Raw genomic sequence first — 27,810 nt, forward strand, 5'->3', positions numbered from 1 at the left:
CAAGCCGCTATCATGGCAGTATCGGCTCGGCGGGCGTTGTGGGTTCGCCAGTGGAACGCGGATGCAGATTCCAAAAGAAATATGGAGGCTCTATCATATAAAGGTGAGACCTTATTTGGCGATGGACTGGATGCGTTAGTCTCGGCGGCTACTGCAGGTAAGTTGACATTTTTGCCCTCTGCGCCTGCACCGGAAAAAAAAAAAACATATCACCCTCACATGTAGTCCTTTCGGCTCAATAAATACAAAAAAGCGAGAGGTTCCCCCTTCTTTGCAGGTAGGGGAAAGGGAAAGAAGTCCACAGCGGCTTCAGGTTCCCAGGAGCAGAAGTCTGCCCCTACCTCTGCCAAATCTTCAGGATAACGCTGGGGCTCCTTTGTGGGAGGCCGCTCGGGTGGGAGCACGTCTCAAACTGTTCAGCCAAGGTTGGATTCTGTCTGGCCTGGATCCCTGGGTGTTGCAAATAGTGTCCCAGGGATACAAGCTGGAGTTTCAAGATGTCCCCCCATGCCGATTTTTCAAATCGACCTTGCCAGCTTCTCTTCCGGAAAGGGAAGCAGTAACAGCGGCAATCCAAAAATTATGTCAGGATCAGGTCATAGTCCTAGTACCTTTGTCACAACAAGGGGAGGGGTTTTATTCAAGCCTTTTTGTAGTTCCGAAGCCGGACGGCTTGGTCAGACCGATTCTAAACCTAAAAAATCGGAATCTCTACTTGAAACGATTCAAGTTCAAAATGGAATCACTGAGGGCAGTGATTTCCAGTCTGGAGGAGGGGGACTACATGGTGTCTGTAGACATAAAAGATGCTTACCTGCATGTTCCCATTTATCCTCCTCACCAGGCTTATCTGAGATTCGCGGTTCAGGATTGCCATTACCAATTCCAGACATTACCTTTCGGTCTCTCCACGGCGCCGGGAGTATTCACCAAGGAGATGGCGGAGACGATGGTTCTCCTGCGTTAAAAAGGAGTCAATATAATTCCTTATCCTAGACGATCTTCTGATAAAGGCAAGATCCAGGGAGCAGTTGGTACAAAACATCACACTTTCCCTGTCAATACTCCAACAACACGGTTGGATCATAAATTATCCAAAGTCACAGTTGGAACCGACGACAAGATTCTCTTTTCTCGGGATGATTTTGGACACAGAAGTTCAGAGAGTATTTCTTCTGGTGGAAGAGGCTCTGGAAATCCCGAAAATCGTAATACAGATATTGAATCCATCAAGTGTGTCGATCCATCAGTGCATTCGGTTGTTGGGGAAGATGGTGGCGGCCTACGAGGCGATACAGTTTGGCAGGTTCCATGCCAGAGTATTCCAGTGGGACCTGTTGGACAAGTGGTCGGGATCCCACCTACACATGCACCGGAAGATAATCCTGTCGTCAAAAGCCAGGATTTCGCTCCTGTGATGGCTACACAGTTCTCACCTACTAGAGGGATGCAGGTTCGGGATTCAGGACTGGGTCCTGGTAACCACGGATGCAAGTCTCAGAGGCTGGGGAGCTGTCACTCAGGGGGAAAGCTTCCAAGGAAAATGGTCAAGTCAGGAAGCCTGCCTTCACATAAACGTGCTGGAATTGAGAGCCATTTACAACGGCCTTCAGCAAGCGGTACATCTTCTTCAAGATCATCCCGTGCAGATCCAGTCAGACAATGCAACAGCAGTTGCGTACATAAACAAGCAGGGTGGAACGAAAAGCAGAGCGGCAATGGCAGAGGTGACGAAGATCCTTCTCTGGGCAGAAAGACATTTAAGAGCTCTGTCAGCAATTTTCATTCTGGGAGTGGACAACTGGGAAGCAGACTTCCTCAGCAGACACGATCTCCATCCAGGAGAGTAGGGCCTCCACCAAGAAGTCTTTGCAGAGGTGACGAGTCTTTGGGGAGTTCCTCAAGTAGACATGATGGCATCTCGTCTCAACAAGAAGCTTCAGAAATATTGTTCCAGGTCGAGAGAGCCTCAAGCAATAGCAGTGGATCCGCTAGTGGCCCAGTGGGTGTTCCGGTCGGTGTATGTCTTCCCTCCACTTCCGCTGATCCCAAAAGTGCTCAGGATCATAAGAAGAACAAGAGTTCGAGCAATCTTCATTGCCCCAGACTGGCCAAGGAGGGCTTGGTACCCAGATCTTCAGGAATTGCTCATAGAAGATCCTCGGCCTCTTCCTCTTAGCGAGGACCTGCTGCAGCAGAGGCCGTGTGTGTATCAAGACTTACCGCGGCTACGTTTGATGGCAGGGCTGTTGAGCGCCGGATCCTAGCCCGAAAGGGTATTCCCATGGAAGTCAACCCCACCCTTAGTCAGGCCAGGAAAGGAGTAACGTCGAAACATTACCACCGTATTTGGAAAAAATATGTGTCTTGGTGTGAATCCAAGAAGACTCCTACAGAAGAGTTTCAATTGGGATATTTTCTCCATTTTCTGCAGGCTGGTGTGGAGGTGGGCCTCCGATTGGGGTCAATCAAGGTCCAGATTTCGGCCTTGTCAGTGTTCTTCCAAAAACAATTGGCCTCTCTTCCAGAGGTTCAGACCTTCGTGAAAGGGGGTCTGCACATTCAACCTCCATTTGTGCCTCCAGTGGCACCATGGGACCTTAATGTGGTGTTGCAGTTCCTTCAATCGGATTGGATTGAGCCTCTACAAGAGATAGAGTTGAAGTTTCTCACTTGGAAAGTGGTGATGCTTTTGGCATTGGCATCCGCACCGCGGGTGTCTGAATTGGGGGCCTTGTCCCACAAGAGCCCTTACCTGATCTTCCATGAAGATAGGGCAGAGTTGAGAACTCGTCAACATTTTCTTCCAAAGGTGGTTTCATCTTTCCACATAAGCCAACCTATTGTGGTGCCAGTAGTTACTGACACGTTCACTGAGTCAAAGTCTCTAGATGTGGTCAGGGCTTTGAAGATTTATGTCGCTAGAACAGCTCGAATACGGAAAACAGAGTCTTTGTCCTGTATGCTCCCAACAAGATTGGGTGTCCTGCTTCCAAGCAGACTATTGCGCGTTGGATCAGAGGTACGATTCAGCACGCTCATACTACGGCTGGATTGCCATTACCGATGTCGGTGAAGGCCCATTCCACTAGGAAGGTGGGCTCATCCTGGGCGGCTGCCCGGGGGGTCTCGGCATTGCAACTTTGCCAAGCAGCTACTTGGTCGGGGTCAGACACATTTGCAAAATTCTACAGGTTTGACACCTTGGCCGATGAAGACCTCAAGTTCGGTCAGTTGGTGCTGCAGGGTCATCCACACTCTCCCGCCCGTACTGGAGCTTTGGTATAAACCTTATGGTCATGAAGTGGACCCCAGCATCCTCTAGGACGTATGAGAAAACAGGATTTTGATACCTACCCGTAAATCCTTTTCTCCTAGTCCGTAGAGGATGCTGGGCGCCGTCCCAGTGCGTACTTTACCTGCAGTTTTGTTATTAGAATTACACAAGTTGTGTTATATTAGTTTCAGCATGTTGCTGTAATTGGTTCATGCCTGTTGGCGTGTGTTCTGTTGAATGCCATGTTGTGCGGCATGGTTGAGGTGTGAGCTAGTATGTATCTCACCACTAGTTTAAAGTAAATCCTTTCCTTGAAATGTCCGTCTCCCTGGGCACAGTTCCTATAACTGAGGTCTGGAGGAGGGGTATAGAGGGAGGAGCCAGTTCACACCCATTGAAAAGTCTTAAGAGTGCCCATGGCTCCTGCGGAACTGTCTATAACCCGTGGTCATGAAGTGGACCCCAGCATACTCTACAGACTAGGAGAAAAGGATTATAATTGACATGTCAGTGTCCTGTTTAATTGACGGTGGATTTAACTTTTAATGTAATAAAAATAAAAATTTTGTTTTATAAGTACTTACTTTATGTAATAATCCTAAACGTTAAGAGTGCGCCCACACAAGAGCCTTCTTTTTCTCCCCTTTCCAAATAAGATATTTGCTACTGGCTCAGGGCGCACCACCAAGCGACAGTAATTTAGGAAGACATTCCTAGGTAGGATTTAATACTATTCTTGGTCAATTTCATCTCATGTTATTTTGGTTGACTTGTGCGGAATCATAACTTCTCCGATAACTGTGCAAATTATGGAAGAAGATGAGGGTCTTATCCCCTATTTACTCTCTCCACTCCCCTTTAACCTACTCGGTACAATTCCAACTTCCCTCCAGACTTAGCGACTTGGCCTTATAAAACAGAATGACTTTTGCTATCAGCACTAACAATAATAAACTGCAAAGATGTGTGACAGCAGAGGACAAAAGGGACACCCATATGGGTCAGAGAGGCCCGGCCAGGAATCAGGCACACCTGATATGGCGCTGCAGCTCCTATTACTACTTTTTAAACTGCTCTCCTGTCCGCTGCCAATTTAGTAAAATAGCTAATGAAAAGATTGCACAACCCCCCCTCCTTCCTCCTGCCTGTCACTTGGTCCAGTCCATCCCAGTGGTGCGTGCAGGTGACGCTGTGCCAGCCCTTCCCTGTCTCTTGCTACTGAGGAGCATTCCAGTCTCTTTCAGTTGCCGTACACAAGCCTGTGATCGTGCCATTTACAGATTGTAGCATCCGCCCACAGTACCATCGCTGTGCTGCCTACAGACAAGAGAGACACCCTGGCTGTAGTGACGGTGAGTCCCTCCTGGGTTCTGGCACCCTCCCTCACCATTGTAACAGTCTGTGTCTGGTCACATGTATGTATACATGCATATACTGTGTGTATATATATATATATATATATATATAATATATAGACCTGGTGTAGAATCCGCACTCATCGCTGAATATTCCTTATAGATAGGGTGCCTTCAGTGAATAGTCAAGGTATAGGAAAACAGAGACTGCGGCACTCCAAATGTTGAAAAAATATTTAGTGATGAAGCATAAGATTAAAAAGCTGCAACAAAACTACATGATGGTTTTGTTGCAGCTTTTTAATCTTATGCTTCATCACTAAGTATTTTTTCAACATTTGGAGTGCCGCAGTCTCTGTTTTCCTATATATATATATATATATATATATATATATATATATACATACATATATATCTATATATAGAATTCCAAAGTAGCAGGCACTCGTGGACCAAGAGACAAAGCAACTGATGAGCGGATTCGGTTTTACTCGGTTAGACTCGGTTCTCAAAACCGAATATCATTGGCTATCCAAAACACGTGACATCAGTGAGCCAATAAGATTCGGTTTTGAGAACCGAGTAAAACCGAGTAAAACCGAATCCGCTCATCACTGTAAATGCGTTCAATGTTTCGGGATATTACTCCCTTTATCAAGGGTCTTGATAGAGGGAGTAAACTCCCGAAACGTTGAACGCATTTACCTGTGTACTGCTTTGTCTCTTGGTCCACGAGTGCCAGCTACTTTGGAATTCTATGCTATTGAAAACCGGGGCACCGGGGCACTATCCATTTACAGCTGAGTGCCGGACACATATTGCATTATATATATGTGTGTGTGTGTGTGTGTGTATGTGTGTATAATGGGCACAGGGCGCTTACAGGTTGTGTTCCGACATAGGGGTTGAGGAGGGGAGGAGCAGGGGAGGGGGGAGAGTTGAGGAGGCACCCCAGAGATATCAATGTACAGGGCCCAATGATTTCTGTTGCAGGCCCTGGCTGTGCGGATGTAGCAATTAAAATAGAAGGAGTTTTGTCATATTTAACATGGCTTTTAGTTTGGATTTGCTTTGACGTGCTTTCTTCATTCTTGGTGATGATGGTGTTTTCCAGTGCATGGACTGGTGTTTTGTCTCAGGACCATAATGGAAGATCCATGTTTCATCACAGGTAATAACTTTATCTAAAAAGTTTGAATCTGCTTGAATTTGTTCCAAAATGTCTGTACAAATTTGCTTTCGATTTTCTATCTGCTCAACAGTGAGAAGCTTCGGAGCCATCTTAGTACAAACTTTTGTCATGTTAAGATCTTGATGCCAAGTCCACAGCATAGGCGTCGGAATGGGGGGAGGGGGGAAAAAGGGGGCAGCATGTGCCCCCCAAACATGTCAGAGGCGCAGGTGTGGGGAGGGGGAGCGCTTACCCCCAGATCACTGCGGAGACTCTGACTTCAAAACTCCGGCGCCGCAGCGTGCTCCCCCTTGTCCCGTCCAGCCGGCTCTTCACAGAGGCATTACTGGGAGGAGGCGGGGATGTCCCAGCAGGCTCAGCAAGGCCATGTGTCCTCCCAGTAATGCATCTGAAAGCCAGCTAGGATAGAAGTACACGGGGCAGTACGCTGCTGCGCCGGAGCTTTGAAGTCAGATTCTCCGCGGTGACCTGGGGGTAAGCGGTCCCTGCATGGGGTGGTGGGGTGGATTATCGTGGGGGTGGAGCGCCAAAATTTATTTTTATATACGCCCCCCACCACCCCCACCCCCGAACCACAACACGTTCTGGCGCCCCTGGTCTACAGTCACTTTGAAGAAGTTTATAAATTTTTTTCCACATTTTCATTTGTTTTTGATGTGCAAGCCTTCCGGAACGTTCATCAACTTCAACATACGCATGACCATCACTAAATCATTTGTGCCACTCAAAACACGTGCACATGACATACAATCTTCCCTGTAAGCCTCGGTTAGCATATGGAAAGATTCGGTGGGAGTTTTGTTCAATTTAATTAAAAAATGTAAGTTAACGAGTTGCTGTACTGTTGACCTAAGCATTTTTACAACGCATGGGAAAAACACAACTTCTTGAAAGCTGTGTGACAGCAAACTATCTGTGCGAGAGAGGTGAAACTTGTGAAACCATTTTGGGATAGTCTGAGGTCAGTGTTCCCCCATTAACTCACGCAGTATAGTTTATTTTTATACAAGTAGAGTCTCGTTATTTAATAGCCACACCTTGTATAAGGCCGTGATTGCTGCCCATTACTGTGTTGTTGCAGAGGTGATGGGCTGTGGTATATGCAGTAAATTTGGCTTGATACTAGCCAATGCTTACCCAACCACTGACATCACCACACGTCACTGCAAGATGATTAGAAGCTGCAAATATGGATATTGCAGCCATTTTAAAGTGGCTAGCCTAAATGTTTTCAATGGCTAATTGTAAATGCAGCGAAAAAAAATAGGATTTTGATAACCTACCGGTAAATCCTTTTCTCCTAGTCCGTAGAGGATGCTGGGGACGACATCAAGACCATGGGGTATAGACGAGATCCGCAGGAGACATGGGCAATCCAAAGACTTTTCATTGGGTGTGAACTGGCTCCTCCCTCTATGCCCCTCCTCCAGACCTCAGTTGTAGTAACTGTGCCCAGGGAGACTGACATTTCGAGGAAAGGAATTACTTAACTAGTGGTGAGATATCTACCAACTCACACCCTCAACCATGCCGCACACATGGCATTCAACATAACACACGCCAACAGGGATGAACTAATTGCAGCAACATGCTGAAACCAAGATAACACAACTTGTGTAACTGTAATAACTAAACTGCAGGTAAAGTACGCACTGGGACGGGCGCCCAGCATACTCTACGGACTAGGAGAAAAGGATTTACCGGTAGGTTATCAAAATCCTATTTTCTCATACATCCTAGAGGATGCTGGGGACGACATCATGGGGTTTATACCAAAGCTCCAGTACGGGCGGGAGAGTGCGGATGACCCTGCAGCACCGATTGACCAAACTTTAGGTCCTCATCGGCCAAGGTGTTAAACTTGTAGAATTTTGCAAATGTGTTTGACCCTGACCAAGTAGCTGCTCGGCAAAGTTGTAATGCCGAGACCCCCCGGGCAGACGCCCAGGAGGAGCCCACCTTCCTAGTAGAATGGGCCTTCACCGACATCGGTAACGGCATTCCAGCCGTAGAATGAGATTGCTAAATCGTACCTCTGATCCAGCGCGCAATAGTCTGCTTGGAAGCAGGACACCCAATCTTGTTGGGAGCATACAGGACAAACGAAACCTCTGTTTTCTGTATTCGAGCTGTTCTAGTGACATAAATCTTCAAAGCTCTAACCACATCTAGAGACTTTGACTCAGCGAACGTGTCAGTAGCAACTGGCACCACAATAGGTTGGTTTATGTGGAAAGAGGAAACCACCTTTGGAAGAAAATGTTGACGAGTTCTCAACTCTGCCCTATCTTCATGGAAGATCAGGTAAGGGCTCTTGTGGGACAAGGCCCCCAATTCAGACACCCGCCTTGCGGATGCCAACGCCAAAGCATCACCACTTTCCAAGTGAGAAACTTCAACTCTATTTCTTGTAGAGGCTCAAACCAACCCGATTGAAGGAACTGCAACACCACATTAAGGTCCCATGGTGCCACTGGAGGCACAAATGGAGGCTGGATGTGCAGAACCCCTTTCACGAACGCCTGAACTTCTGGAAAGGAGGCCAATTGTTTTTGAAAGAAAACTTATAAGGCCGAAATCTGGACCTTGATTGACACCCAATCTAAGGCCCGCATCCACACCAGTCTGCAGAAAATGGAGAAAACGTCCCAACTCAAACTCTTCCGTAGGAGCCTTGTTGGATTCACACCAAGACACATATTTTCTCCAAATACGGTGGTAATGTTTAGACGTTACTCCTTCCCTGGCCTGAATAAGAGTGGGGATGACTTCCATGGGAATACCCTTTCGGGCTAGGATCCGACGCTCAACAGCCATGCCGTCAAACGTAGCCGCGGTAAGTCTTGATACACACACGGCCCCTGCTGTAGTAGGTCCTCTCGAGGAGGAAGAGACCCAAGGATCTTCTATGAGCAACTCCTGAAGATCTAGATACCAAGCCCGCCTTGGCCAGTCTGGGGCAATGAAGATTGCTCAAACTCTTGTTCTTATTATTATTTTGAGAACTTTTGGAATCAGTGGAAGTGGAGGGAAAACATATACCGACCGAAACACCCACTGGGTCACCAGTGTATCCACTGCCATTGCTTGAGGGTCTCTCGACCTGGAACAATATCTCTGAAGCTTCTTGTTTAGACGAGATGCCATCATGTCTACTTGAGGAACTCCCCAAAGACTCGTCACCTCTGCAAAGACTTCTTGGTGGAGGCCCCACTCTCCTGGATCGTGTCTGCTGAGGAAGTCTTCTTCCCAGTTGTCCACTCCTGGAATGAAAATTGCTGACAGAGCTCTAACATGTCTTTCTGCCCAGAGGAGAATCCTTGTCACTTCTGCCATTGCCGCTCTGCTTTTCGTTCCACCTTGCCTGTTTATGTACTTGACTGCTGTTACATTGGCCGACTGTATCTGCACGGGATCTTGAAGAAGATGTACCGCTTGTAGAAGGCCGTTGTAAATGGCTCTCAATTCCAGAACGTTTATGTGAAGACAGGCTTCCTGACTTGACCATTTTCCTTGGAAGCTTTCCCCCTGTGTGACAGCTCTCCAGCCTCGGAGACTTGCATCCGTGGTTATTAGGACCCAGTCGTGAATCCCAAACCTGCGTCCCTCTAGTAGGTGAGAACTGTGTAGCCACCACAGGAGTGAAATCCTGGCTTTGGGGGACAGGATTATTTTCTGGTGTATGTGTAGGTGGCATCCGGACCACTTGTCCAACAGGTCCCACTGGAATACTCTGGCATGAAATCGGCCAAACTGTATGGCCTCGTAGGCCGCTACCATTTTCCCCAACAACCGAATGCATTGATGGATCAACACGCTTGTTGGTTTCAATATTTGTTTGACCATTTTCTGGATTTTCAGAGCCTTTTCCACTGGAAGAAATACTCTCCGTACTTCTGTGTCCAGAATCATCCCTAAAAAGGACAATCTTGTCGTCGGTTCCAACTGCGACTTTGGAAAATTCATGATCCAACCGTGTTGTTGGAGTATTGACAGGGAGAGTGCAATGTTCTGCACCAACTGTTCCCTGGATCTCGCTTTTATCAGGAGATCGTCCAGATAAGGAATTATATTGGCTCCTTTTTAACGAAGGAGGACCATCATCTCCGCCATCACCTTGGTGAATACCCTCGGTGCCGTGGAGAGTCCGAACGGCAACGTCTGAAACTGGTAATGGCAATCCTGTACTGCGAATCTCAGATAAGCTTGGTGAGGAGGATAAATGGGAACATGCAAGTAAGCATCTTTTATGTCTACTGACACCATGAAGTCCCCCGCTTCCATACTGGGAATCACTACCCTCAGGGATTCCATCTTGAACTTGAACCTTTTCAGGTAGAGATTCAGATTTTCAGGTTTAAAATCGGTCTGACCGAGCTGTTCGGCTTCGGAAATACGAAGAGGCTTGAATAAAAAACCTTCTCCTTACTGTGCCAAGGGTACCAGGACAATGACCTGATCCTGACATAATTTTTTAATTGCCGTTGTTACTGCCTTTCTTCCCGGAAGAGAAGCTGGCAAGGTCGATTTGAAAAATCGGCATGGGGGGACGTCTTGAAATTCTAGTTTGTACCCATGGACAACTATTTGTAAGACCCATTGGTCCAGGCCAGATTGAATCCAGATTTGGCTGAAAAGTTTCAGACGTGCTCCCACCCGAGTGGACTCCTGCAAGGGAGCCCCAGCGTTATGCTGCAGATTTGGCAGAAGCAGGGGTGGACTTCTGCTCCTGCGATCCGGGAGACGCTGCGGATTTCTTTCCTTTTCCCCTTCCCCTACCTGCAAAAAAAGGGGAGACCTTTGGGCTTTTTATATTTGTTGGGTCGAAAGGACTTTACGTGAGAGTGATGTGTCTTTTTCGCCGGTGTAGGAGCATAAGGCAAGAATGTCGACTTACCTGCGGTAGCCGCCGAGACTAACGCATCCAGCCCATCACCAAACAAGGCCTCACCTTTATACGGGAGAGCCTCCATATTTTATTTTGGAATCTACATCAGCATTCCACTGGCGAATCCACAACGCCCTCCGAGCCGATACTGCCATGGTAGCGGTTCTTGATCCCAAGAAACCAATATATTTCATGGATTCTAGTATGTACGCAGCAGCGTCTTTGATATTACCTAACGTTAGGAGTATCTCATCTCCATCTATTGTGTCAATATCTAATGACAAGTTTTCTGACCACTTTTCAATAGCACTACTCACCCACTCACAGACAATGGTAGGCCTGAGTAGTGTCCAATTGGCCACATCAATAAATCACCTCACTCACTTGCGGTCTGTCGGCTCCTTTTCTCTTTTATGATAGGGCCCTGTCTAAAATGCGGGGTGACTCCCACCTTTTTGGAAAAAGGTAAGCTGCCTGAATTCCTTTTGGGAATCTGAAATTTCTTTTCAGGTTAAATCAGACCTGAGGTGGAGGGAAAATTACATTACTTCTTTACTAAAGTAAACCCTCTTCTTGTGGTAAAAGAGGGGGCTTTGTAACTTCTTACACCTCCTTTATAGCTAAAACATGTTTTGACTGCTTTTTTGCTAACTTAGGACCTATTCCCCTGGAATCACTAGTGTCGACACAGGAATTAGAGTCCGTGTCGGTATCAGTTTGTACTGCTTGTGCAAATTTGTATGTGACCCAGAAAGGTCCCTGTGCATGAAAGGCAGAACTATTAAAAATCACATCTCCAACAGATTATTTTCATTTTCTGTATGAGATTCAGTCCAACCTCTTACTGATATGATTCATGTAACCTTTCACCCAGTCAGGCTCTTGGTGTCATATTACACCTCTGTGTCCCTAACATGTCTCCACAGAGTTCCCTGCCACATACATGTCACACACGTGCAGAACCACACCACAGACACTCCGGGACTTATAGGGGGACAGACCCACAGTAAAATCTGTCAGAGGGACACAGATGGGATTTGCCAGCTCACAACCCAGAACCAGTAACACAATGTCTGTGAACACAATATGCCCACTGACATTCAGCACTTTTATAATGTTAATCACACAATTATATAGCACCAAATTCACTGTGGCCCCCCCCCCCTGTTTTGCACCCTGATACTTGTTCAGTAGTGGAGGAGGACCAGTGTTGTCTCTGCAGCCTGAGGAGAGAGAGAAAATGGCGCTGAGCAGTGTGCTGGCTGACTAAGGAGGAAGCTCCACTCTTCAATGGTGTGTTTCTCCTCAGCTTTTATGAGGTAATTTTTTATACTGGTGGGGGTAGGACTGTGCCTCAGCAACTTATGCCCCTTATTTATGCCAGTTTCTATAGGTTTCAAGCTGCCCAGGGCGACACCCCCCCCCCACGCCCTGCACCCTGCAGTGCCTGTGTATGTGTGGGCAACATGGCGCGCTGCGCTCCCGCCAGCCGCGCGGTACCTTTAGCCGTCACTTTCTTGATTGAAGATCTGTCTTCTAACACTCACCTGTCTTCTGACTTCTGGCTCTGTGAGGGGGGTGACGGCGTGCTGTGGGAGTGAGCATCTAGGCACGGCTAGCGTTCAGTTCCCTTCAGGAGCTAATGGTGTCCTGTCAGCCAGAAGCAGAGCCATGAAACTCTTTAGGAAGTTGGTTGCTACTTCTGCCCCCTCAGTCCCACAAAGCAGGGAGTCTGATGCCAGCAGATCTCCCTGAAAATAAAAAACCTAACTTAAGTCTTTTCAGAGAAACTCAGTAGAGCTCCTCAGAGTGCATCCTGGGCACATTTCTAAAACTGAGGTCTGGAGGAGAGGCATAGAGGGATGAGCCAGTTCACACCCAATGAAAAGTCTTTGGAGTGCCCATGTCTCCTGCGGATCCCATCTATACCCCATGGTCTTGATGTCGTTCCCAGCATCCTCTAAGACGTATGAGAAATATTTTTGTTTAACAGAAGCTGACTAAAACAGTGGTTATACTAGAGATGAGCGCCTGAAATTTTTCGGGTTTTGTGTTTTGGTTTTGGGTTCGGTTCCGCGGCCGTGTTTTGGGTTCGAACGCGTTTTGGCAAAACCTCACCGAATTTTTTTTGTCGGATTCGGGTGTGTTTTGGATTCGGGTGTTTTTTTCAAAAAACACTAAAAAACAGCTTAAATCATAGAATTTGGGGGTCATTTTGATCCCAAAGTATTATTAACCTCAAAAACCATAATTTACACTCATTTTCAGTCTATTCTGAATACCTCACACCTCACAATATTATTTTTAGTCCTAAAATTTGCACCGAGGTCGCTGTGTGAGTAAGATAAGCGACCCTAGTGGCCGACACAAACACCGGGCCCATCTAGGAGTGGCACTGCAGTGTCACGCAGGATGTCCCTTCCAAAAAACCCTCCCCAAACAGCACATGACGCAAAGAAAAAAAGAGGCGCAATGAGGTAGCTGTGTGAGTAAGATTAGCGACCCTAGTGGCCGACACAAACACCGGGCCCATCTAGGAGTGGCACTGCAGTGTCACGCAGGATGTCCCTTCCAAAAAACCCTCCCCAAACAGCACATGACGCAAAGAAAAAAAGAGGCGCAATGAGGTAGCTGACTGTGTGAGTAAGATTAGCGACCCTAGTGGCCGACACAAACACCGGGCCCATCTAGGAGTGGCACTGCAGTGTCACGCAGGATGTCCCTTCCAAAAAACCCTCCCCAATCAGCACATGATGCAAAGAAAAAGAAAAGAAAAAAGAGGTGCAAGATGGAATTGTCCTTGGGCCCTCCCACCCACCCTTATGTTGTATAAACAAAACAGGACATGCACACTTTAACCAACCCATCATTTCAGTGACAGGGTCTGCCACACGACTGTGACTGATATGACGGGTTGGTTTGGACCCCCCCCAAAAAAGAAGCAATTAATCTCTCCTTGCACAAACTGGCTCTACAGAGGCAAGATGTCCACCTCATCTTCACCCTCCGATATATCACCGTGTACATCCCCCTCCTCACAGATTATCAATTCGTCCCCACTGGAATCCACCATCTCAGCTCCCTGTGTACTTTGTGGAGGCAATTGCTGCTGGTCAATGTCTCCACGGAGGAATTGATTATAATTCATTTTAATGAACATCATCTTCTCCACATTTTCTGGATGTAACCTCGTACGCCGATTGCTGACAAGGTGAGCGGCGGCACTAAACACTCTTTCGGAGTACACACTTGTGGGAGGGCAACTTAGGTAGAATAAAGCCAGTTTGTGCAAGGGCCTCCAAATTGCCTCTTTTTCCTGCCAGTATAAGTACGGACTGTGTGACGTGCCTACTTGGATGCGGTCACTCATATAATCCTCCACCATTCTATCAATGTTGAGAGAATCATATGCAGTGACAGTAGACGACATGTCTGTAATCGTTGTCAGGTCCTTCAGTCCGGACCAGATGTCAGCATCAGCAGTCGCTCCAGACTGCCCTGCATCACCGCCAGCGGGTGGGCTCGGAATTCTGAGCCTTTTCCTCGCACCCCCAGTTGCGGGAGAATGTGAAGGAGGAGATGTTGACAGGTCGCGTTCCGCTTGACTTGACAATTTTGTCACCAGCAGGTCTTTCAACCCCAGCAGACCTGTGTCTGCCGGAAAGAGAGATCCAAGGTAGGCTTTAAATCTAGGATCGAGCACGGTGGCCAAAATGTAGTGCTCTGATTTCAACAGATTGACCACCCGTGAATCCTTGTTAAGCGAATTAAGGGCTGCATCCACAAGTCCCACATGCCTAGCGGAATCGCTCCCTTTTAGCTCCTTCTTCAATGCCTCCAGCTTCTTCTGCAAAAGCCTGATGAGGGGAATGACCTGACTCAGGCTGGCAGTGTCTGAACTGACTTCACGTGTGGCAAGTTCAAAGGGCATCAGAACCTTGCACAACGTTGAAATCATTCTCCACTGCACTTGAGACAGGTGCATTCCACCTACTATATCGTGCTCAATTGTATAGGCTTGAATGGCCTTTTGCTGCTCCTCCAACCTCTGAAGCATATAGAGGGTTGAATTCCACCTCGTTACCACTTCTTGCTTCAGATGATGGCAGGGCAGGTTCAGTAGTTTTTGGTGGTGCTCCAGTCTTCTGTACGTGGTGCCTGTACGCCGAAAGTGTCCCGCAATTTTTCTGGCCACCGACAGCATCTCTTGCACGCCCCTGTCGTTTTTTAAAAAATTCTGCACCACCAAATTCAAGGTATGTGCAAAACATGGGACGTGCTGGAATTTGCCCATATTTAATGCACACACAATATTGCTGGCGTTGTCCGATGCCACAAATCCACAGGAGAGTCCAATTGGGGTAAGCCATTCCGCGATGATCTTCCTCAGTTGCCGTAAGAGGTTTTCAGCTGTGTGCATATTCTGGAAACCGGTGATACAAAGCGTAGCCTGCCTAGGAAAGAGTTGGCGTTTGCGAGATGCTGCTACTGGTGCCGCCGCTGCTGTTCTTGCGGCGGGAGTCCATACATCTACCCAGTGGGCTGTCACAGTCATATAGTCCTGACCCTGCCCTGCTCCACTTGTCCACATGTCCGTGGTTAAGTGGACATTGGGTACAGCTGCATTTTTTAGGACACTGGTGACTCTTTTTCTGAGGTCTGTGTACATTTTCGGTATCGCCTGCCTAGAGAAATGGAACCTAGATGGTATTTGGTACCGGGGACACAGTACCTCCAACAAGTCTCTAGTTGGCTCTGCAGTAATGATGGATACCGGAACCACGTTTCTCACCACCCAGGATGCCAAGGCCTCAGTTATCCGCTTTGCAGTAGGATGACTGCTGTGATATTTCATCTTCCTCGCAAAGGACTGTTGAACAGTCAATTGCTTACTGGAAGTAGTACAAGTGGGCTTACGACTTCCCCTCTGGGATGACCATCGACTCCCAGCGGCAACAACAGCAGCGCCAGCAGCAGTAGGCGTTACACGCAAGGATGCATCGGAGGAATCCCAGGCAGGAGAGGACTCGTCAGAATTGCCAGTGACATGGCCTGCAGGACTATTGGCATTCCTGGGGAAGGAGGAAATTGACACTGAGGGAGTTGGTGGGGTGGTTTGCGTGAGCTTGGTTACAAGAGGAAGGGATTTACTGGTCAGTGGACTGCTTCCGCTGTCACCCAAAGTTTTTGAACTTGTCACTGACTTATTATGAATGCGCTGCAGGTGACGTATAAGGGAGGATGTTCCGAGGTGGTTAACGTCCTTACCCCTACTTATTACAGCTTGACAAAGGGAACACACGGCTTGACACCTGTTGTCCGCATTTCTGGTGAAATACCTCCACACCGAAGAGCTGATTTTTTTGGTATTTTCACCTGGCATGTCAACGGCCATATTCCTCCCACGGACAACAGGTGTCTCCCCGGGTGCCTGACTTAAACAAACCACCTCACCATCAGAATCCTCCTGGTCAATTTCCTCCCCAGCGCCAGCAACACCCATATCCTCCTCATCCTGGTGTACTTCAACACTGACATCTTCAATCTGACTATCAGGAACTGGACTGCGGGTGCTCCTTCCAGCACTTGCAGGGGGCGTGCAAATGGTGGAAGGCGCATGCTCTTCACGTCCAGTGTTGGGAAGGTCAGGCATCGCAACCGACACAATTGGACTCTCCTTGTGGATTTGGGATTTCGAAGAATGCACAGTTCTTTGCTGTGCTGCTTTTGCCAGCTTGAGTCTTTTCATTTTTCTAGCGAGAGGCTGAGTGCTTCCATCCTCATGTGAAGCTGAACCACTAGCCATGAACATAGGCCAGGGCCTCAGCCGTTCCTTGCCACTCCGTGTGGTAAATGGCATATTGGCAAGTTTACGCTTCTCCTCCGACAATTTTATTTTAGGTTTTGGAGTCCTTTTTTTACTGATATTTGGTGTTTTGGATTTGACATGCTCTGTACTATGACATTGGGCATCGGCCTTGGCAGACAACGTTGCTGGCATTTCATCGTCTCGGCCATGACTAGTGGCAGCAGCTTCAGCACGAGGTGGAAGTGGATCTTGATCTTTCCCTAATTTTGGAACCTCAACATTTTTGTTCTCCATATTTTAATAGGCACAACTAAAAGGCACCTCAGGTAAACAATGGAGATGGATGGATTGGATACTAGTATACAATTATGGACGGGCTGCCGAGTGCCGACACAGAGGTAGCCACAGCCGTGAACTACCGCACTGTACTGTGTCTGCTGCTAATATATAGACTGGTTGATAAAGAGATAGTATACTCGTAACTAGTATGTATGTATAAAGAAAGAAAAAAAAACCACGGTTAGGTGGTATATACAATTATGGACGGGCTGCCGAGTGCCGACACAGAGGTAGCCACAGCCGTGAACTACCGCACTGTACTGTGTCTGCTGCTAATATATAGACTGGTTGATAAAGAGATAGTATACTCGTAACTAGTATGTATGTATAAAGAAAGAAAAAAAAACCACGGTTAGGTGGTATATACAATTATGGACGGGCTGCCGAGTGCCGACACAGAGGTAGCCACAGCCGTGAACTACCGCACTGTACTGTGTCTGCTGCTAATATAGACTGGTTGATAAAGAGATAGTATACTCGTAACTAGTATGTATGTATAAAGAAAGAAAAAAAAACCACGGTTAGGTGGTATATACAATTATGGACGGGCTGCCGAGTGCCGACACAGAGGTAGCCACAGCCGTGAACTACCGCACTGTACTGTGTCTGCTGCTAATATATAGACTGGTTGATAAAGAGATAGTATACTCGTAACTAGTATGTATGTATAAAGAAAGAAAAAAAAACCACGGTTAGGTGGTATATACAATTATGGACGGGCTGCCAAGTGCCGACACAGAGGTAGCCACAGCCGTGAACTACCGCACTGTACTGTGTCTGCTGCTAATATAGACTGGTTGATAAAGAGATAGTATACTCGTAACTAGTATGCATGTATAAAGAAAGAAAAAAAAAACCACGGTTAGGTGGTATATACAATTATGGACGGGCTGCCGAGTGCCGACACAGAGGTAGCCACAGCCGTGAACTACCGCACTGTACTGTGTCTGCTGCTAATATATAGACTGGTTGATAAAGAGATAGTATACTCGTAACTAGTATGTATGTATAAAGAAAGAAAAAAAAAACCACGGTTAGGTGGTATATACAATTATGGACGGGCTGCCGAGTGCCGACACAGAGGTAGCCACAGCCGTGAACTACCGCACTGTACTGTGTCTGCTGCTAATATAGACTGGTTGATAAAGAGATAGTATACTCGTAACTAGTATGTATGTATAAAGAAAGAAAAAAAAACCACGGTTAGGTGGTATATACAATTATGGACGGGCTGCCGAGTGCCGACACAGAGGTAGCCACAGCCGTGAACTACCGCACTGTACTGTGTCTGCTGCTAATATAGACTGGTTGATAAAGAGATAGTATACTACTAATATTATATATACTGGTGGTCAGGTCACTGGTCACTAGTCACACTGGCAGTGGCACTCCTGCAGCAAAAGTGTGCACTGTTTAATTTTAATATAATATTATGTACTCCTGGCTCCTGCTATAACCTATAACTGGCACTGCAGTAGTGCTCCCCAGTCTCCCCCACAATTATAAGCTGTGTGAGCTGAGCAGTCAGACAGATATATAATATATATAGATGATGCAGCACACTGGCCTGAGCCTGAGCAGTGCACACAGATATGGTATGTGACTGACTGAGTCACTGTGTGTATCGCTTTTTTCAGGCAGAGAACGGATATATTAAATAAACTGCACTGTGTGTCTGGTGGTCACTCACTATATAATATATTATGTACTCCTGGCTCCTGCTATAACCTATAACTGGCACTGCAGTAGTGCTCCCCAGTCTCCCCCACAATTATAAGCTGTGTGAGCTGAGCAGTCAGACAGATATATATAATATTATATATAGATAATAGATGATGCAGCACACTGGCCTGAGCCTGAGCAGTGCACACAGATATGGTATGTGACTGAGTCACTGTGTGCTGTGTATCGCTTTTTTCAGGCAGAGAACGGATTATAAATAAAACTGGTGGTCACTATCAGCAAAACTCTGCACTGTACTGAGTACTCCTAATGCTCCCCAAAATTAGTAAATCAAGTGTCTCTCTAATCTATTCTAAACGGAGAGGACGCCAGCCACGTCCTCTCCCTATCAATCTCAATGCACGTGTGAAAATGGCGGCGACGCGCGGCTCCTTATATAGAATCCGAGTCTCGCGATAGAATCCGAGCCTCGCGAGAATCCGACAGCGTCATGATGACGTTCGGGCGCGCTCGGGTTAACCGAGCAAGGCGGGAAGATCCGAGTCGCTCGGACCCGTGAAAAAAAACATGAAGTTCTGGCGGGTTCGGATTCAGAGAAACCGAACCCGCTCATCTCTAGGTTATACATAAGAATACAGAAAGCAAATTTAGCACCATAATCTTACTGTACTTGCCTACTCTCCCAGAATGCCTAGAAGACTCCCAAACTTTGAGTAGTTCCTTCATGATTCCAGGAGAGTAGACAAAGCACCAGGATTCCTATCGTTTCATCAGTCAAGTGGGTGGGTGGAGTAGGGCTGCATCATGCGATTTGTTGTGAATTGTATTATGCTCTTGCCCCCTTTGCATAATGTTCTGAATAATGAAGCAGGGGGCAGGTCACAGTTTATATAGTCATTGCTTATCTGCATAGAGCAGGCATGTCCAAACTGCGGCCCTCCAGCTGTTGAGAAACTACACATCCCAGCATGCCCTGACACAGCTTTAGCATTCTCTGACAGCAAAACTGTGTCAGGGCATGCTGGGATATGTAGTTTCACAGCAGCTGGAGGGACGCAGTTTGGACATGCCTGGCATAGAGAAACTCACATTCCCTATTCCTCACCTGGCCCATCCCATTGCTTTCTCTACAGGACTTTCTTTTGGCAAAAACTCTCCAGCAAAGCTCACCATCTGGACCCTGTAGGAGCGAGGATGTCCCCATTTATTTGTCACATTGCTTGAGAAGTGGATGTACCGAGGCATCTTGGCATCCAGCTCAAATGCAGCTTGGTTTTCTGTTTCTAATACAGTACGTACCACCTTTGGCCTTTGTATTGTCACATCTGGCTGCCATGGTATATTAAGGGGATTAAACTGCATATCCTGGGTCATGATTGAATTTGCAGTACCTATAAAGAAAAATAGTAGTGGGTAAATTATTTGTTGTACAGAGGCGGAATGTTTTCTTCTGATGGCATTCACGAAACCAGCACATCCTGTTTACATGACATAACTTCATAAAAATGAAACTACAGTACAAATATTGTTATCGGTTTGTATTTCATTTAGGCAATTATCTTTCCTGTGAATGCCTAGATTTTGGCATAGATAACTATCTTCTAATCAAATGTAGTCTAAATAATTTAAATGCAGAAGTGTTCCTTTACTGGAGCTAAGTGCTGCCAGATGTAAGAATTGTTGTTTTAAGTAGAACACAGCTCTGCTCCAAAACCAGCGCAAAGCTGATAGAGGCAACAAAGTATATTAACTGGGTGAAGGAACAACTCACATGTTGCATGATAATGATAAATCTCATTACCCGGCATGTGAACTGTAGCTCCAGTCCTACTCATCTAGGGTCTTCCCCTGGTGGATGGCCATACAAACCAGCAGTGAAAACAATTATGACAGAAAAAAAGAGGAAATGCAAACAAACCAAAAAAACAAATCTAGAAATAAGCATAAAAAATAAGAGATATGTGGTTCAGTTTCCATTGAAACTGATACCATCAAACTTCAGCATTACGAGTAGATGCGAGCACCATTTGATTCTGACATCATTTCACATAAGGTGCCTGAACGTGAGGATGTGGAATTGTGGACTCTGCAGAACAAAAAAGAAAAGAAAAAACACACACACAGACACACACACAGACACACACACAGACACACACACACACACACACACACACACACACACACACACACACACACACACACACACACACGGATACCATCCGCAATGTGTCTCACTACCACTGTGGGTGGATCCAGTTAAAGTTTTTATGGTTTTGCTGTGGATACTGTCCAGCAATTGATGTCCCTGTTCAAGCACCAAATGTGACAGGAATCACACAGATGGAGTACAGTTCAACTCACTTTATTTCACTCACTTTAGTTCATGTCAAGCAGGATACACAATTCATGCAGGCTTTGCAGGTCAGGTTTTACAGGCAGTTTTTAAAACAGCAGGACAACATTCCAAGTTCTGGTAATCACCAACAGTACAGATTCCAAATGGATCCTAACGTAACCCCAGACCCCCAATCTATCGCCTAGTCACTTGCTGGCACAGGAAGCCATGACCTACCGAACAAACACATTTTTAAAGCTATAAAACAATAGGGAGCAGCGCTCTTGTATAAAAACACTGTTATTGTGTTAGTATAATCAATACATATTTAATAAATACAAATCACATACATTTGATGCCCAAATTTTTTTTCAAACATTATCAATTGATAAATATCCTGAAAAGAAAGGAATCTCACCCACTGAGGTACATTGTATGTTAGTGTCCAATGTATTAAACCTATTCCCAATATGCCACCGGTATTATGAAAAAAAGCTTAGTCCTGAGTTTTCAAGAATGCTTATTCACGGCCGTAACTAGTGGGGGGCTAAGGGGTCACGTGCCCCGGGCGCAGGAGTTCAGGGGGCACGGCAAACGCTGCCTGGCTCCTTCGACCTTCACTCCCACCCCCTGCGATTGCTTTACTTGAGGGGCGCGCAAAGAACTCTCTCCAGCTCTCTCACCAAGTTGCTCCTCCCCACCGCGACCACCTCCTGCAGCGGCAGCCTCGTATGACACCGTTCCCACCGCTGCTGCTCCATCTCCCTCTGCATGTGTGGCCGCAGGACTCCGGAGCCTCCCTCTGCCCTCCCGCTCGTCAGCACCTCCGCCCACTCTCCTGCCCGGCTGCCTGACTCCTCCGGAGGGAAGCTGGACAGGAAAGAGCCAGGAACAAGTGAATCGCTTCCCCCACTTTGTGATGAGGCAAGTGGGCATTGTGAGGGGGGGTGGGCAGGATGGGCAGTAGGCTTTACAATATATGTATATATAGTATATGTGTGTATGTGTATATATATATATATATATATATATATAAAACGTCCTCCAACAAGCAGCAGCACTCTGAGACTTGATTTGTCATACTATGAATCACAATAAAGTGCATTTAATAAATCATCCTGTGAGCCAACGTTTCGGGGCCAATAATGCCCCTTTGTCAAGGTGTCATCACGGTGTCAACATTTTGAGGCCAATAATGCCCCTTTGTCAAGGTGTCATCACCTTGACAAAGGGGCGTTATTGGCCCCGAAACGTTGGCTCACAGGATGATTTATTAAATGCACTTTATTGTGATTCATTGACAAATCAAGTCTCAGAGTGCCGCTGCTTGTTGGAGGACTTTTGTTTATAACTACATTTTCCAGATGGCACCTGAGCATTGCTGACTGATATAGGAGGAGTGCCGATCCTTCCACATCGTGTGTATATAGCTATATATAATATTTTTTTATTTTTTTATATATATTTATTTAAATTTTATTTTAATTTTTTTATTTAATTTTTTTATTTCTTTATTATAATTATGTATGTTTATATATATATATATATATATAATTATTATTTTATTATTATTATTATTATTTTTGTGTGTGTGTGTGGGGGGGGGGGGGGGCGCTATATTACCGCCTTGCCCCGGGTGCCGAAAATCCTAGTTTCGGCCCTGGCTAATTGATGTGTCCTGGGGTAATCACCCTATTATTGGTGCTTTGCAGAAAGAGATGAAATGCCATAAACTGAGATTTTTAAAGCTAGCAGAGAAGTTGTAGTGATTAGCTAAGCTGTGGCCTACAACAGACTCAGCTAAAACCCCGTCTGGATTCCATCAGACCTGCTGCTCCAATCCTGCAAAATCCTGCTGTTCTGCATTAACCTCATGAGGAATCATGCTGTCCTTGCCACACTTTCTAAATATTATTTATTTTTCTTGTTACTAAGAATTTATGAGACCTTTTACATTGTAATTTGTGAATTTTTAAGTTTATTGTATCTTTGTTACAATGTTAACAATTAACTATTGTATACATTTTTATATACTTTTTCCATATATTACATATACTTTCATGCTTCAATAAACAAAATGTTAGTAAAGAATTAACATCCTTAAGGTGATGGTACTAGGAGCGCTGTGAGTCGATGGAACAGTCGATAGAAGACCAGGAGCAAGAACCCAGTGTTAATGCTGTGGCTGCTGCCAGTTATGATGGTACTTCAGCATCTACTAAAGGTGGTCACAAAAATTGTTGGAGCATAGGCACAATGGGGCTTATTTATAAAAAAGGATTTGCAGGATATTCCATACGCACAAATATTAAGCAACCCCATGATTTAACATGCAAGGATCTCCAATATCTGCCATAGTCCCTCCATTTCTGACAGCAAAGCAGCCCCCATAGGTCATTGTGAGCAGTAGCGGATCTTGCCACGGGCAAGCAGGACTTTTGCCCGGGGCGCCGCCTTCCGGAGGGCGCTGGCGCCATCCGGAAGGCGCCGCACCGTGGCAAGATCCGCCACTGCTGCCCGCTGTGTCCCCCGTCCGCCTCCGCTGCCCGCTGTGTCCCTGCCTCCTGTGAAGGGAACTAGACGCGTAGCGTCTAGTTTCCCTTCGTGGAGTGTACCTTTGCTGAGCGGTGCGCGATGACGTCATCGCGCACCGCACAGCAAAAGGTCCTCTCCATGAAGGGAAACTAGACGCTACGCGTCTAGTTTCCCTTCGTGGAGAGGACCTTTTGCTGTGCGGTGCGCAATGACGTCATCGCGCACCGCTCAGCAGTCAAGCGGCGCTAGTAATGTACAGGGGGCGTAACTGACCACGCCCCCTGTATTAGGCCACGCCCCGTTTCCTGCCCGGGGCGCCGAGCAGGCTTGAACCGGCCCTGATTGTGAGGCTGCTGTACTATTGGATTTACCAACTCCGGAATGCGAAAATGGTGTTAGCCTTTAGTAGCCTATGGATCCCTCATTGTTGGCCTCTGATGACGAATGTACAGGTCAACAGGAATGCATAGACATGAGCCACAGAGCACCCGAACAAGGAAGCAGACTTATAGCATAAGCTATCTCTCTGCTTCCGGTTCTTAGCTGGGATGAGCTCTTATCTGAGCCTGTTTCTCAATTAAATTAATTATGCTAGTACTTTCAAAGCCCAAAGTTTAGAGTGCCCCGTCAGCATAAAGGGGGAAATGTAATAGGGTGTGAGAATCAGAAAGTGAGAGATTTTGGTAAAATTCTCCTGTTTTTTTAAAGTGGCAATCATTTACATGGCAAAACCAGGGTGATTTAGCCATGTAAATGATCGCCACATTATAAAAACAGGAGAATTTTACCAAAATATCTCACTTTCTGATTCTCACACCCTACTATATTTCCCCTTTGACTCTGTATAAGCGCCTTGAGTCCTGCTGGAGAAAGAGCACTATATAAATAAAATTATTATTATTATTATTATTATTATCTGTACAAATTAAAGTGGTACCTACTTATCGCACAACACCGGAGTTTTATCGCCTGAATCTTTTTAGTTACACACCCTCCATTGCTTACTTAATTTGTCCTTAACTCGACCATTGGCTTGGACTTTGTTTCTGTCTAACATTATCATACCCATTGCTGCTTCACTTGTGCACCCACCCAAATAGTCCCCTTCTAATTGCTTCATATTGTTTAGAATTTGATGTCATATATTTAATCTGTTGCTATGTTATGACCTTTGGTGGCTCTATGGCTCACTGGAATATTCAACTTTTTTTTACTGAGGCCTTTTCATTATATACCTAAGCACCTCCATTTCTATGTAAATCTACTATTCTTTTTTCTCTGCCCCTTTTTTGTCTTTCTACCTGTGTTATTGAAACTTTCTGTTTGTACTGTTCTGCATTCAGTAGCGGCTCTTGCCACGGGCAAGCAGTACCTTTGCCCGGGGCGCCGCTGTCCCAGGGGTGCTGCCGCCGTGGCAATAGCCGCTACTAACTAGGATGGCGGCGGCGGTTTTGAAAAGGTCCTCTCCACGAAGGGAATCTAGACACGCAGTGAGGTAGCGTCTAGTTTCCCTTCGCGGAGAGTACTTTTCTGTGCAGCGCTATGGGAGAGACGTCTCTCCCATAGATCAGAGGAGCGGTGCCGGCGGTGGAGACAGTGCAGTGGTCGGGAACAGGAACGGGGCTGTGTGACAGGACGGTGCCGTACGGGAGCATTCGCTGCTTCCGCGTCCCGTTGACTGCGCACAGAATGGAAGGTCAAGCCGCACGAGGCCTGACCACATAGGGGATTCCCGCTTACCGTCAGTAACCGCCTGTTACTGACTCCACCCACTACGCTGTGGGCGGGTTCTCGCTGCCACCACCAAACTCCTAACCTGCCGTGGCGTTTGGAACCACGGTTCTGCTCTGTATGTGCCGACGCACTGCCTTACCACAGCTGTGTGGTGCTGACGAATCCCCACTAGCCACTTGTTAGGCCTCTACCGGTAGCTGGCGGAAGGCGGAGCTTGGAGACGTTAGGTGCTTCCCTGGACAGCCGGAGGACGGGGCTAGGTTTGGCCTAACCCTGTTGGTCACAAGATGAAGCAATCTTCTTGAGGCAATGATGTTTATTTGCTCAAATATAGTTCTAAAGAGAACTCTTCCCTATTGCTAGGGGCAACAGCATACAGCAAGATGTTCCAGCAGAATAAGATGGTATAACTACAACCTGGAGGCACGCAGGTCTCCTTTTTATGTCAGTTTTCCACACAGTATCACAGGGAGGTAAGCCCTCCCTGTCTTCTCCAACCAATCAGGTTATTTCACAAAATACCAATAAATTACATTTTACAAGGATATAAGTGCAATAAAACAATATCCTCCATCCTCTGACACAGGCGTTTGGTATCAGATTAACATTCACTATTGATAAATTTATCACATATCTTCAAAATACAAATGTGTCTGTCTCATTCACATCTCCAGGCAAACCCAGTGTCTGAGACCACAACAGGAAGGCTACAATACAAACAGTCTTCCTTCCTGCATAGGTCGCTCGCATGTCAATTAAATCAGGTACATGAAACAAGTTCCAAGCCCATAAACCCAGTGATTAGCATCTCTCTCTAAGGAACTTACACATCAAAAGGTATTGTCCTTCACACCTCTCTGATAGGAAGTGGCATGCTAAGGGCCCTGTCCCATTCCCAAAGGATAAGACATGATTATTCAGACATCTATAATAGTAAGTGCATTTTCCTCTTTAAATATACAGATGACCACATCTTGAATATAAAATACAGTTAAACATGCATTCCTGCAATTGTGCATAGAGCACTACATATGACATGTTAAAACACATCATTAAACAAACTTTTAAACAGTCCGTACCCAGCGCCGTAAGTACGTTTAACAGTGACGCCCAGCGCCCATTGTCCCTTAATATGGCGCCAGGCACAAGGGTTAACACCTTCAGTGCCGCAGCCGCCATTACACGTGTGGCTGGTTGGTCTCTCCGGCCACACTCCTCCCCCCCCATTCAAGCGGGTCAACCAGGGACCCATGTCCCAACGATTTGGGTCCTGGTCCCGCAGTCCGTTGGGGTGAAGGGGACGCTACCTGGGATGTGTAGGCTCTGGCCTAGACAGTTCATCCATAGTGCAGTGGGCCTCTCTTCGTGGGTGCACAATCTTCAAATAGTCCACCTGAAGTCCAAGTTCAAGGCTCCACCACAAAAGTCTGTCCAATTCCCCCAAGGTAGGTTGCCGCCACCTAACGGGTAGGTGGTAAGTCACCACGGTGGGGGGCCGATTACAAACAAGTGCCACCCAAGGTGTCCCAATCGTGGCATACCCCACCTCCCACAATAGCAGTATACTGCTCAACCAGGCCACAGGGTTCTCCTGCCCATATGGCTCTTTCTGGCTCGGTACTGCTCCCAGTCCGTGCAGTGGCGCAATAGTTCGTAACACACAGTCCTGGTCAAGAATGTGCGCCATCAGCACTGGAGCGGGTACCCGAGCCTCTTTCAATGACTGGAATGCCAACTCGCAAGCGGGTGCAAAGTCCACTGACTTGGGAATGCCCTTCCTAGCCATCTCTGTCAAGGGGTTCACTACAGGACTAAAGTCAATGACAACATGTCCGTAGGGCCTTACAGGTTCTAAGGTCAGTACCGGTCTGGGTGATGTGGGTCGGGGACAGCCTCTGGTTGCCTCCACCCCCTCTGGGTTGGGCCTACCCCTGTCTCCTCCCACATGGTGCCCCAGGCACTGCACCTCCGTCATACCTAACTGGCAACTGTCTGCCCTAACCGTCAGACCTGCCCTCCAATCCTCCTCTGTCGACCTATGACTCGGGAAACCTACCCTGTCACCTAGGCCTACTCTTCCCTCCTCGTCCGCTACCTGTGCCACAGTGATGGCGGCCAGACCACCAGCCTCTGGATCCTGTGTGGCATCCACTACAGGGAGGCTGAGTGTCTTCCCCAATCTACTGTGCACAGGCAAGGGACCTGCTATGTCCACAGCAACTTGCTGCAAGGGTTCTCCTATGGGCAGAGGCCCAGAGACAACACAACCGCTGGAGTGCCCCGGCTGCCAACGCATGGCACCAGCCTTACATGTGGTCTGGGCGTCATCCGACATTCCAGACCAGGGTAAGCTCTGTGTCAGGCACTTCAGGGTACGGTCTGTCTCCGGGTTACTGTCCAAAGGGGTTTCGCTGGCAACCGACACCGGTTGCGCAGGAACTTTCCCGGAGGGGACCAGTTGGACACATTCCCTATCTGGTCTATCCCCTCCCACTTTCCTGTCTACCCTGTACCTTAACCCTTCCCGCCCGGTCAAACTTCCTGCCCCAACCCTGTCAAGGCCGCTGCCAGAGTGGCGCCTCATGCCTTTCGGGGATGGGTCAGAGAGTTGAGCCTCCCTAAACTCCTGCCTGTGGCCCTCAATCTCTCCTAAATTGGGACAC

At 47.0% G+C, this 27,810-nt stretch overlaps 1 protein-coding gene across 1 annotated transcript in view; it reads right to left on the reverse strand.

The window, feature by feature from the left end:
• LOC135055716 (membrane primary amine oxidase-like) overlaps window positions 1-27,810 on the reverse strand; it is a 47,346-nt gene that overhangs the window by 12,241 nt on the left and 7,295 nt on the right. The window contains exon 2 of the mRNA XM_063960094.1: window positions 19,649-19,934. Within this exon, the coding sequence (XP_063816164.1) occupies window positions 19,649-19,934 (286 nt within the window). The remainder of the gene's footprint in view (window positions 1-19,648; window positions 19,935-27,810) is intronic.

This window comes from Pseudophryne corroboree, chromosome 3 (assembly GCF_028390025.1).
Source record: "Pseudophryne corroboree isolate aPseCor3 chromosome 3, aPseCor3.hap2, whole genome shotgun sequence".
NCBI classification, from domain to species: domain Eukaryota; kingdom Metazoa; phylum Chordata; class Amphibia; order Anura; family Myobatrachidae; genus Pseudophryne; species Pseudophryne corroboree.